Here is a 12,759-nt window from a genome sequence, read left to right on the forward strand (position 1 = left end):
CATGTTCAGTGGCTGCTACTTAGCTGCATAAGTCCCTTATATGACTAAAAACTTAGCCACATAACATGTGGGCGTGTAGTGGGTGGATCAGGGCAGAGCAATATTGAGTCTTAGCCATATAAGTTATCTATCTTATATGGCTAAGTACACACATATATGCATATATTCAGTGACTTAGCCATGGTGCTGAATATACCTCATAACTTAGTTGAATAAGTTAAATCCGGCTGTTACTTAAATGACCAGGTTTGAATATTGACATCAGTAATTTTTAAACTTTTCAAAAACACTTTTATTTGACAAAAGATAGATGTTAGTGTACTTTATAGAGCATACACAAAAATAAGAAAATAGTTCTTGCCACCCTTTAATTTTATTGCTAGGAGTCCACAAACCAGATCCAGTGTCTGTTTCTTCTCTTTTGTTTGCAGCACAGAAAATGAGTTTCATTTTGCTTTTGCTTTTAACAGCATTCACAGGGCTTGCTTTTATTATATTTGCAGTTGCAAAGGTCAAACCCATCTGCAAATTTCTCTCTTCCGATCTTGTTTAGGTGTTCATAATTAACATGTCCACAGCACTTGTGCCATAAGCAAGCCTTAATTGCATTGCACCTGTCTGCAACATTTCAAGTAAGTTTGCATTTGTTTTCATTTCTTTTAGCAAATCTCACCATCTCTCTTCACTATGCATTCATTGTTCTTGAGATGGATTTTGCAACCCTTTTCCATCATGTAACAAAGACTTAGCTAATACCTATCCAGTTCAGGAGTCCAATAAGCATCCATAATCACAACAATTCTAACTTCCTCCTAATCAATCAAGTAACTTATCTGGATTTTTCCTTTTTCCTTTGTTTCAACAGGTCTGACATCTGCAAGGCAAATCTCTGCTTTATAGCATATGTCTAAATAGATGAATGTACTTTCATTGTACACATATTGTATGAGGCATTAGAATCCAGATAGTATCTGTGTTTGCTATCTTGATTTTGGTTGTTTGCTAACTTCAGCAAACATTTGTCTGTTAAGATCATAACTGACATTTTCTTTTTGATCTGTGTTCTTGCCTTACTACTGTTTAGAGGCTTCCTCTTCCCTTCTTCAAAGGGTTTTGGTTTTCTGCTGGTAAAAGCAGTTCTAACATTGTCTTTATTTAGTTTGCAATGTCTTTTTACATGTTCTTTCTTCTTATACAGATAACACATTACATCTCTTATTTCTGCTGTAAAAACATTATGCGTTTTTTTCTGAACTTTTCTGCTCTTGTAGCTGACTGCATGTTTTAAGAGGGCTATTACTTGTTTCAGAGAGATCTCAGGTTACACTCTGAGGTAGTGAGTGGAGTATAAAATTCCTTTATGCGCCCATTTGGCAAATTAGCATAATTTTTAAGAGTCTTTTGCATTGATATGAATTCTGACACATGTATAGTCGATTCTCCTATTCTGTTAGCTTTGTACTTAACAGTTTTTGGGAAATTATAGATGTAGAAACCATAGACACATGTGCAAATGTCTCCTTGTCATATCTCTTTCCCTGTAGGCAGATCTGCAATTAGCTCTAAGATGTCATCACTTATGTGCAGGATGATTTCTGATTTAAGCTTGACTTCATGCCTTTCCCACTGCTGCTTGGTTTCTCTCTCAACTGGGCAGTCTTTGAAGTGCATCCATAATGTCCATTTTGCTGAAGAGGGTTCAAATCGTGGTTGACCATGCAGGATTGTATTTTCCCATCTTCTAGCATCACAAGGTCATCCATTTTAGCTCAAGTCATGTTGCACAAAAAATATTTTTTCTTATGAAACTTTCTAGCCTGGCAAAAACATGTTCTGTGTTTAAGACCTATTACAGTCTAAATAAAAGCTACTTACTGGGTATCTGGGCCCATAATCCAATGTTTGAAGGCTGTGGTCAACATTTGTTTTCAAAGTAATAGTCTACATAAAGAATGCACACACACCACTTGATTATAAGTCCCAAAAAACAGTTTAGTATTTATTTGAAAAAACAAAACATATTCAAAACAAGAAAGTCTAGTCTCTTTAGAAGCTGTAACACAGATGCTAGGAAGATCAGAAGAACACTGAAAGCAGCAAACAGGGAGAGACAGAGAAACAAGGTATGTTTTATGACATCAGCTCAAGCCCCTTGTCCAATCACAAGCAGTAAGTGCTAAACAGAGAATGAGAGAATACATTTTAATATTATTTTATTTTACAGAACTGTGTATTATCTCAATAAACACAAACATACATAAGAACCTTCCTTTTCACACTTTTAGGAGATGATGTTCCCAACAAAGAACTGGTTGCTGTAGTTGCCAGTTGTTGTTTTTCCTCAGCAATATACAGCCATAGACATCAATGGGTCATAAGAATGAATGGGAAATATAAACAAATGGGATAAAGATTATTTTTCATTTGTGGGACCCCTCCATTCATTTCAGGTAGCCAGAAATGGAACAAATCTGCCCACATTTATTGGGGTAGATTTTAAAAAGCCCTCACGAGCATCCATGTGCGTGCAGTTCCCGGCACATGCACATGGACACAGCTATAACATGTGTGCATCAGTGCACACATGTTATAAAATACGATTCCCGCATGCACTACATGCCGGATTTTAATGTCTGCACACGCATGTGTGGGCGGGTGGCCTCCTCCGCGTCCAGGGATGGGATTTTAAAACAATCGCGCGGGATGCAATTGGGCCTTTGCCCAGTTCCCTTCCAGTCTGGGAGGGAAGTTCCCTAGCCCTATCCTTCCTCTCTCTTCCCCTCTCCTCCCCAACCCCTAAACCTACCCTAGATATCCCCAATTTTTTTGTTTTTATACTTACTGCTCCTACGGAGCAGAAATAAACTCCATGCACCGGCCGGCTGCTGGCATGCGCTTCCCTGGGACAGCATCTAATAATGCTGTCCCGGCCTGTCCCCACCACTCCCCACCCAGACCCCACCCCTGGCCCGCCCCTTTCTTCAGGCACAGCACTTCTGTGCGTATTGAGAGTTACATGCGTGGCCGGGCACTTTCTAAAATGCGCTCGGCACGCACAGGGCCCAGCCCGGCCGGTATTTGCATGCACGGGCCTTTTAAAATTGACTTGATTATGTTTATCCATCTATTTCAAATGAGTGCACATCCCTAGTTTTTGTTATATCCTTCCTTTCTCTTTTTCCTTCAGTGAGTACATTTTGAGTGACTTAAACCTTTCCTTGTTGGGTTTGTGTTGCAGGCCCTAAATCATTTTTGTAGAACTTCTCTGAAATGCTTCCATCCTCTCAATTACCTTACAAAACATTTGACCAGTGTAGTCTTTTCACTTTCCTTTGTGTTTTCACTCAAAGGGATGTGGCAAGATTTGAACTTATTGCCCTGCACCTTTAAGGTGCATAGGACTGAGCTTTGAAGCTCTTATTCAAAATTCTAGACTATTTATCTTATTTATTTATTTTATTTAAGATTCTTTATATACCGATGTTCGTTGTGAGCATCACATCGGTTTACATTGAACATGAAAGTAGCATTAAAGGTTTTACATATAACTGAATATTAGATACAAGTTAGAACTAAATCTAGAACAGTGATTGCAATTGTAATACGGCGATAATATCTATTTACAGTATAAGCAAGAGACTAAATATATACATATACAGTAAAGACAGTAGCCAATTAGGGGGAAGATAACAGGAGTGGGTAAGGGCGATTGAAAGGGGGCAATATTTGTCTTAAGAGAGCTTAATGTAGGGTGTTGGTAGGATAGGTTGGAATGCGAGGAAAGAGAGCTTAATGTAGGGTGTTGCAAGGAAAGGGGGTTGAAGAGGTAGTTCATGTATATGCTTGCTTAAATAGCCATGTCTTTAATTTCTGTTTAAATTTTTTTGGGCTGAGTTCTTGGCGTAGTTCTACAGGCATAGTATTCCATAATATTTGGTCCTGCTATGGAAAGTGCACGATCTTTAGTTGTAGCGAGGTTAGTGAGTTTGGGTGACGGGGTGTGTAGTGTTGCCAGATATTGATTTCTGGTGGGTCTTGTGGTGGTGCGAAATAGTAAGGAGTCATTGAACCAATGCATATTATGGTTATATAGTGATTTATGTATGATGGTGAGAGTCTTGTATAGGATTTGAGATGAGATTGGGAGCCAGTGTAATTCCTTGAGGACAGGGGAGATATGTTCATTTCTGTGGTTATTAGTGAGAATGCGGGCAGCAGCATTTTGGAGCAGTTGGAGGGGTGGATTGAGTTTTTGGGAAGGCCTAAAAGGAGGGTGTTACAGTAATCAATTTTCAAGAAGATGGTGGTTTGAAGTACTGTAAGGAAATCATTGAGGTGAAAGAGGGGTTTTAATTTTTTAAGGGTGTGCAGTTTGAAGTAGCACTCTTTTAGGTTAGAGTTAATTTATTTTTTCAGATTAATTTGGTTGTCTAGTGTGACACCTAGGTCTCAGACATGTTGTGAAAACGCAATTGCAGGAGGGGGCGTAAAGGGCGGGGAAAGGTTATTAGGGACGTTATGAGGAGAGATGGACATGAGCTCCGTTTTGTGGTATTGAGGGCAAGGTTGATATTAGATAGTAGATTGTTGATTGGGAGGAGGGGGATTCCCATGTATTGATGGCCTTGGGTAGGGTGTCGGTCACAGGTATGAGTAATTGAACATCATCCACATATATAAAATGTGGAAAACCAAGTTCCGAGAGGAGGTGACAGAGGGGAGTAGGTATATGTTGAGAAGTGTGGATGATAAAGTGGATCCTTGCGGGACACCTTGAGTCAGGGGATTGCTTTTGATTCACTGTTTCCTGTTTTAACTTTGTATTGTCTAGTTGTATTATCTAGTTTTTTCAAGTCCCCTTTATTTATTTTCAGCCCTTCTGGTGCATCTACTCTATTACAGATTTTTCTAGAGAACCTTGAAAGTGGAACCTGAGGTTCATATTTCATCTTCTCTCTCTCTTTCTCCTTTTCTTTAAACCAATACATTAAAAGTTAAAATACTGACAAGTTCACTTTGATTAACATGTATCTTTATTTTTGTACTAATAATAGCCCGTTATACATTTTAAAATGTTTAAGAAGAGGTATCATTTCATTCATCACTGTTTCATGCAACTAACTAAATGAAGGTTATTAGAAATATGATGGCAGATAAGGTCTGTCAGGCTCAGCCAGTCTTTCCAATTTACTTCCTGTTACATTGCCATAGATCCCCGTTGATCTCCAGCTTTTCCTTAGAAATAGCAGCAGAAACTATTTCTTCACAGAAAGAGTGGTGAATGCACGGAACAGCCTCCCAGTGGAGGCATTATCTATTCTGCACCCCTATAATCATAAAGAGGTTCGGCAGATTAGGCCTAACTTCCCAACCGCAGGTTATTCAGGCTTAAAATTATTTCTGTGCTAGGAAGAGGAACGAAGTCAAAGAAACTCAAAAGTGTTTGGAGTGCAGCCGAAACGCGCGTCATTATTAACTAGCGTGCTATTTCTTTCCCCTTTGTACGCCTGCAGGTGTGGTTTAGTAACCGGAGAGCCAGGTGGCGTAAACAGGCAGGCGCAAATCAGCTGGCAGCTTTCAATCACCTGCTGCCTGGAGGGTTTCCACCCACTGGAATGCCAACTTTACCACCCTATCAACTGCCAGATTCAACCTACTCAGCCACCACAATTTCCCAAGGTGAGTCAGGGGCTCCAGAGGGATCAGCTGCTCCTTAGTATATTCCCCTTTTATTCATTTTCATCTTTTCCTTCCACCAGCAGTTTGTTAGACATTACAATTTGGGTTTTGTGCGTGTAAGTGGCCTTCAGAAAATAACCTGGGGCTCAGTGTGCGTAAAGTGCGCGCATAACCTGGTTACGAGGGTATTTTTACATGACATGGGGAAAGGCATTCTGGGGGACAGAGCTGGAACTTTCATACCCGTATACTTTTTGATTTTAAAAAGTATGCGCATAAATTAACCCACGCAAGTTACGCCCTCTGAAAAGCAGGCGTAAATTTGTGAGAGGTAACCTGGGTACGAGCCAGGCCAATTGCCCAAAAAATTTTCAAAGCAAACTTTTGCAGATTAGTTATACAATTATCCTCCCAACGATGCTTCTCACAGGGGACCCCAGGATAAACCTATTTTTTTCTCACCATTACACCATTTTCATGGCATGACCTGAAAGTGACTGCCCTAGTGCAACACCCACCTGTATCGATATAGACTCAGCAAATTAAATCATGACCTTGATGGCTACTGGGAAGCAAACCCTTGCAAAGAATCTGGGCCATAGATATTTCCTTTAAACATCACTTTCCCCATCCACGGTAGAACCATGAGTCTAGCATAGGAGACACCTGAATTTTTGAGCATTTCACTCTTCTACAGGGTTTGGGGCAGAGAACACTGAGATTCGGCCTGTTCCACCACGGGCTGAATATTCAAAGCCGTGTCCATGTATTAAACCAGATTTTATGCATATAAATGGCAAGCAATATATGAAGATAACTAATTAACATCTCTCACAATACACCTGTATGTGGGCCGTGCACGAGCAATGCAGGTGCATAAGGAAAAATCGCATCTCTGGTTACATTTTGTTTCTGTTAATCTTACCATGTTAATAAAAATGTTATGCATAAAAGAAGCCACAAAATATGCGCGTACATATACCCATGTATGCGTCAAGAACAAGGGGGTGGGAAAGGGGCGGGGCCAAGAATTACGCATATAACTCTGAATTTTAGAAAAGCTGACCATGGCACACATCATCGTGTTAATCATGTAATTTTACTGCTAGCCCTGATGAGAAGCAAGTCTGGGTATTTCAAGTTTTAGGGATTTTCAAGACTGCTGAATTACCATATATACTTGGCGGGGGGGGGGGGGGGGGGGGGGGGGGGAGAGGAAGAGAGCGAGAGAGTGCACTGTAGGAGAGACAATATTACACTATATATATCTATCACTGTGAGAGGGGCACTTTCAGCTCAGGGTTGGTTTGAATCATCAGAACCTTATCCAACCTGTTTTTAAACCCAGTTACACTAACTGCTGTAACCACATCCTCTGGCAATGAATTCCAGAGCTTAATTATGCGTTGAGTGAAAAAAAAGATTTTTCTGATTTGTTTTAAATGAGCTACTTGCTAACTTCATGGAGTGCCCCTTAGTCCTTCTATTGTCTGAGAGAATAAATAACCAATTTACATTTATCTGTTCAAGTCCTTCATTCCCTCTCCCATGGCCAGGGTGCAAGAGTCTGTAGTGCACCAATGTAACATCGCACCACCCCCCAAACCCACCCTGACTTGAAAGTGCCCCTCTTACAGTGGGAGATATATAGAGTGTTATTTGCGTAATTTTGGCTCTCTCTGTTTCTCTCAAACTGGTTTTCCCCTTGTTTGAGCGTATGCGTGTAAAGGCTGCTAAAACCCTGATGGTACTATGTGTGGGACATTTACTCAAGCCACCTCTTAAAAATGCGCGCAGTGGGGTATCTTAAATGACATGCGTGGATGTGTGCGTACAATATAAAATTGCAGCATATCTCTGCTCGAGTGCCGATATTGTGTGTTTATGGGCGCACGCGTGTCCTTTTTAAAATTAGACAGATAGAGAGTAACTGTCGAAGAACTCCACTCGGCCCCATATACGCGCATACGTGGCCATGCACAAATATACGGCAGTATTTTACAACCTGTGCGTATGAGGTACGCACAGCTTCTAAAATACGCATATGTCTACCCACACCGAATAACTGCGATGTATTGAAATCGCTTATTTCAATGCCTGGAACATGCATCCTTTTCCTACCTATTTTCAAAACATACACACGTATATTCCACACGTGAAAAGAAATCACAGCTTGCTCATATAAAACCCTGTTGAAACAGAGACGTCACATAAAACCCTGTGTACGTGCGGCGGTTAAAACGCACGCTTGTACTTGAAATCACCAACTTGCCGAAACCTCCACCCGTTTACCCGGTCCTTCTCCAGGTCATTGAGAACCTCCTAGTTCTTCACTCTGAATGCTCCCCAGTTCATCTAGACCTCCCACCCAACCAACAGCAAACAGTTAACGAATCTAGTATCAATCAAGATAAGTAACAGGCGCAAAATTACGCAAATAAGTTGATAAATATACATGCGTGCATCTCTTCTAAATTAGCAACTTGCCTATAGCTCCTTTTTTTGCACATAAATGTGCATACGAGACCAACTGAAAATACGTACGTACTTTTGATGTTTTTAAAATAGCATGTACACGGATACAATCCACTAATGTGCATATAGGCTGAATTAACACGTGTAAATGCTTTAAAATTTCACCCCATACTTTTTTGATTGTCAAAGCACATTTGTGCACATAAGTTCACTTTGCAAACTCAGGGTAAAGTGCAGGTGAAAGGTAAACACAGACTTTATCTGACCACACGTAGTTATAAAATTAGCCTCCCTGGGTGCAGAGTCTGAGAGGATATTATAAGACTGAGGACGTTCCTAAATCAAGAAGAGTGGCAAATATAATTAAAAGAGCTTTTGATAGAAAGAAATGTCATCCAATATCTAGGGGCTCATAATTCTGCTCTCTTCTGTGATTATTGATATAAATAACGATGCTCATGATAATGTTGAGCCTTGTTTCCTATGCTTGATGTCATGTGGCTATTTTCGTTACAGAGGGAGGAAGCACTTTGCATAGACCCCAGCCTCTCCCTCCATCCTCAATGCACCAAGGGGGACTGACATCAGCTGAAAGCAGCTCTGCTTACGGAGCGCGGCATGGTTTCTCCAGCTATTCTGACTCTTTCATGAACCCTGGGGGTCCTACCAACCACATGAATCCTGTCAGCAATGGACTTTCTCCACAGGTAAGATCTGAGAGCAACTGGAAAATGCAGGCATGCTGGATTTCATGGTTACCTCGCAGAGTTTGTGTAGCTACATTTTTTGTTTTAGCAGCAGAAATGGTTGATTCTTTAAAATGTCTTTATGGTACGTCCAATTATTTTATTAGGGAGCATGTCATGTCACAAGCTATTTTGGGTTCTTTTGATAAGGAATCAGCAAGAAAGGGGTTTTCAATCCAAGTTACAAATGAATATGTAACCAGCAGGAGCTAAGGCGCAGCTCTGCCCCTCCCCCCCCACGACACGGGACCGCGTTTTGCTGAAGCTGCATCGGGAGGAACAAAGCTGGTGCCAAACAATGTAAATGGGTGCAGGTAAAGCACCGCGTATTTGCAGGAGAAAGGACAAGAAATTTCAGCTCGGCTAATGGCGCTGTCCCGGCTCGTCCCCGGCCCTCCCCGCCCAGACCACGCCCCCCAGCCCGCCCCTTTTGCAGGGCCCGGCACTCCTGCGTGTAATAGGGGCCATTCTAAAACGCGCACGGCGCGCACAAGGCCTGGCCACACGCGTAACACCCGGTTATTGCGCACACGGCCCTTTTTAAAAATCAGGCCTTGAGCTGGGGAAGAAAGAGGATGAGAAGATGTACGCAGAGCAAGGGTGAGGGAGAAAAATAAAGAGAAAGGCAAGAGGTTGAAGGGTGAAAAGAAAGGGGAAAGGAGACGAGGCAGAGGGAAGAAAAGTTAAAGCAGAAAAGAAAGAATGAAAGCGAGGGAAGGGAATCAGTGTGGCTTGAGAGATCATGCAATGCACACAGACATGAGAAAAAGTACACTAAAAACTGAGGAAGAAAGCAAAATGAGCTAGAGAGAAACAACTGGAGCCCAGTTTTATAACGTAACTCATAGGGCTCTTGTACACAGGGAGTTCAGCCACAATTTTCAAAGTGGACTTAATGCACGTTCGCCCGAACTTTTGCACTCGATATAGGCGCACATTTCTGCCTGCGTGGAAGCGGGCGTTAATATTCCCGTGCACATTTACGTGCATACTTTTGAGTTTAGAAAGTACGCACGTAAATGGTTTCCCAGCCCTAACTCTGCGCCCCCGGGGAACACCTCTTTCGGTATGCATAACCCCCCGGGATAATTTTCAAAAGGCATAAATAGGCATATAAAACAGCGTTTTACACATGTATGTTATGCTTTTGAAAAGCCAGCCTTTAAGAGCTTATAAAGAGGATAAGGCATGAGCAGTCAAAACGAAACTGAGATGGAGAAGAAGACGAAGAAGAACGTGAATTGAACCAGATACAAAGACTGAAAACAGCTTATTTTATGTCTTGTTAGGACTCCACTTAATGCTGCAGTTGGGTTCCTGGGTTTGATCCTGTGAGCCAGAGCCCGTTCTGGACCCTTGGCTCAACTCTGGCTTAGCGCTCACACACACACACACACACACACAATTTCCTGACTTTCTGTCCAGCTTTAATAACAACTATACCCCAATAATAGCAATTATGAGACCTGTGTGCTAACAGCACAGAGCAGTGGTTACTATGCAGCACTAGAAACCCAGAGGCTTCAGCCTGATTCCATGGCCATGCCCCGTGTCACCATGAAGGAGCCGTTTAACATCCCTATGCTCAGATTTGCCCGTAAATCCTTGGGGGACATAACTGGAACCATACTAATTGTTATTACTATTTCATTTGTGTGATATTGTTATGCAACATGCAATGTAACTGTAATGAAGAGGAAAGCTTCCCGTGCCTGCCTCGCTGGTATGCAAATTGAGCTCTGCCACCTCCTTTCCTGGACTCTCCAGCTCCGCCCCCCCCTCCCCCCCCCTCTCTCTCTCTGTATAGAACTTGAACCCATCCTCGGAAGACAAACATTGGTGGCAGTAGACGGTGCAATCTACCCTCCCCCCACCCCAGAACTCCTCCTCACTCACCGGCTTCTAATGGCCAAACAGGAGGAGGACAGCGGCCTTGCAGTGCTTTTGGTGCATCCTCCCTCCTCCCCTGCACACTTTGAACCATTTGGTTAAAAGCACGACGCTTAGGGGAGGAGGGAGGATGCAGGAGGTACTGCAAGGCCGCGGTTTAGTCAATAGCAGCCAGTGAGTGAGGGGTCCGGTTGGGGGAGGGGGAGGGACGGGAAGAGAGTGAACCAGGGATGACAGGGTGGGGGACAGAGAATGAAGCAACTGGGGATCGGGGGGGAGGGGAGGCGAAGTGAGGGAGCGAGTGAGTGAACTAGGGTAAGTGAAGGGTTTGTGGGGTGGGGGAGAGAGTGAATCAGGGTGAATGGTAGTTTGGGAGGGGGAGAGGAAACCAGGGTGAGTGAGGGGTTCATGGGGGGGGAGGAAACCAGGGTGAATTAGGGGATCGGGTAGGGGGAGGAAGAGGGAGAGTGATCGGGGTGGGGGGCATGAGTAAACCAGGAGATGTAGGGGAGTGAGTCAGTGAGTGAACTAGAGATGGGGGGGAAGTGAACTAGGGTAACTGAGGGGTTCATGTGGGGGGGGGAGGGAATGAACCAGCGTGATTGAGGGATTTGTGGGGGGGAGCAGTGAATCAGGGGGGTGAGGAGTTTGGGACGGGAAGTAAACCTGGATGGGTGAGGGGATCAGGTGGGGGAGAAGAAGTGAAAGAGGGAAAGTGAGGGGATCGAATTGGCTTTGTAATGGGGGTAAGGGAAAGAGGGGCGGGGGGGTGTGATTCTCAGTACTTCCCCCACCCTTATCTATTTATTTAAAGTTCTTTTATTCCACTGCCTCCATACAACAGTTTGGCGTGGATTACAAACAACAATCATAAAATTAAAAAACCCAAACAGTGCTGGATGGGCTTTTACTGCTACTGCACTCATTATCAGCACAGGCAAGGAGATGTGCACCTTGGAAAAATCCACAGGTTTTCCATAACATCAGCAAACCTTGCCTTTCATCCGTGAACTTTTTCATGGCTTAGCTGCAGCTAAATCTACCCCCGTAGCAATATCCACCAGGGATTTTACTGCAGCCACGTCAGCTTATTATTCTTTTTCAAATGAAAGATTTTTAGCCATGGTGCTCTGCAAACTTCATAGATTTCCACAGATGTGAACCCCAGCAGGAATTCACTTGGTTTGTTTCCGTGGCAAAGAAATCCACAAGACACCAAACGTGCAATCAAACGAGGGAAACACTTTCCCGAAGGTTAATTTGGTTCGTACATCCCGAAAGTTTCAGGAGGTCAGGAGGAATAACGTTGTGAAAATGATCTTGCATGCTTTTTTTTTTGTCCAGGGATTACCTTCCACGGTACTGTGTACGCTGATGACACTGCATAAATCATAATAAATAATTATTCAATTTAACATGGTTCCCCCTCTTCTCCAGAAAGGGGGGGTCACGCGACATCCTTGTGTTAACGAGCTGCAATAACATCCACACCAGGAGTGGCTGCATCTATTTTTCTGAAGGGATAAAATTGTCAAGCAATTTGGAATTGTGTCTGGCTGAACATATCCAGTCGTACAATTATTAAAAATCAGGTCCTAACGCAGTACAATTGAATGTCATGCAACTCCACCGTATCTCAGTTATTTCACCCAGAAACTAAGACACGACATAGGTGGTCTGCCAAATGAATTCCAGCATGCTTGGGACAGGCCTGAAAGAACTTTAGTGACAGGGGAAAGGGTAGGGGAAAACCAGAGATTGAACATGGTCTATAACAGCGCAGTGGGCAGGCATAAATGGACAGACCGGCTGGACCAAGTGGTCCCTTATCCACTGACATCTTCGGTTTCTATGATACCAAAAGCCAAGCATAAATAAAGCTAAGTCTTGTGTCAAGAGATTAACCTTTATTCGAGCACACAAATTCCTGAATTCTCACAGTTTACAGCAATGAACTAAAGCAAAATGC

General features: G+C 42.9%; 1 protein-coding gene across 1 annotated transcript in view; it reads left to right on the forward strand.

Moving 5' to 3' along the window:
- Window positions 1-12,759, forward strand: part of PAX7 (paired box 7) — a 227,596-nt gene that overhangs the window by 126,012 nt on the left and 88,825 nt on the right. The window contains exons 6-7 of the mRNA XM_029579010.1: window positions 5,514-5,679; window positions 8,671-8,861. Of these exons, the coding sequence (XP_029434870.1) occupies window positions 5,514-5,679; window positions 8,671-8,861 (357 nt within the window). The remainder of the gene's footprint in view (window positions 1-5,513; window positions 5,680-8,670; window positions 8,862-12,759) is intronic.

The sequence above is a fragment of the Rhinatrema bivittatum genome, chromosome 15, assembly GCF_901001135.1.
Source record: "Rhinatrema bivittatum chromosome 15, aRhiBiv1.1, whole genome shotgun sequence".
Classification (NCBI taxonomy): domain Eukaryota; kingdom Metazoa; phylum Chordata; class Amphibia; order Gymnophiona; family Rhinatrematidae; genus Rhinatrema; species Rhinatrema bivittatum.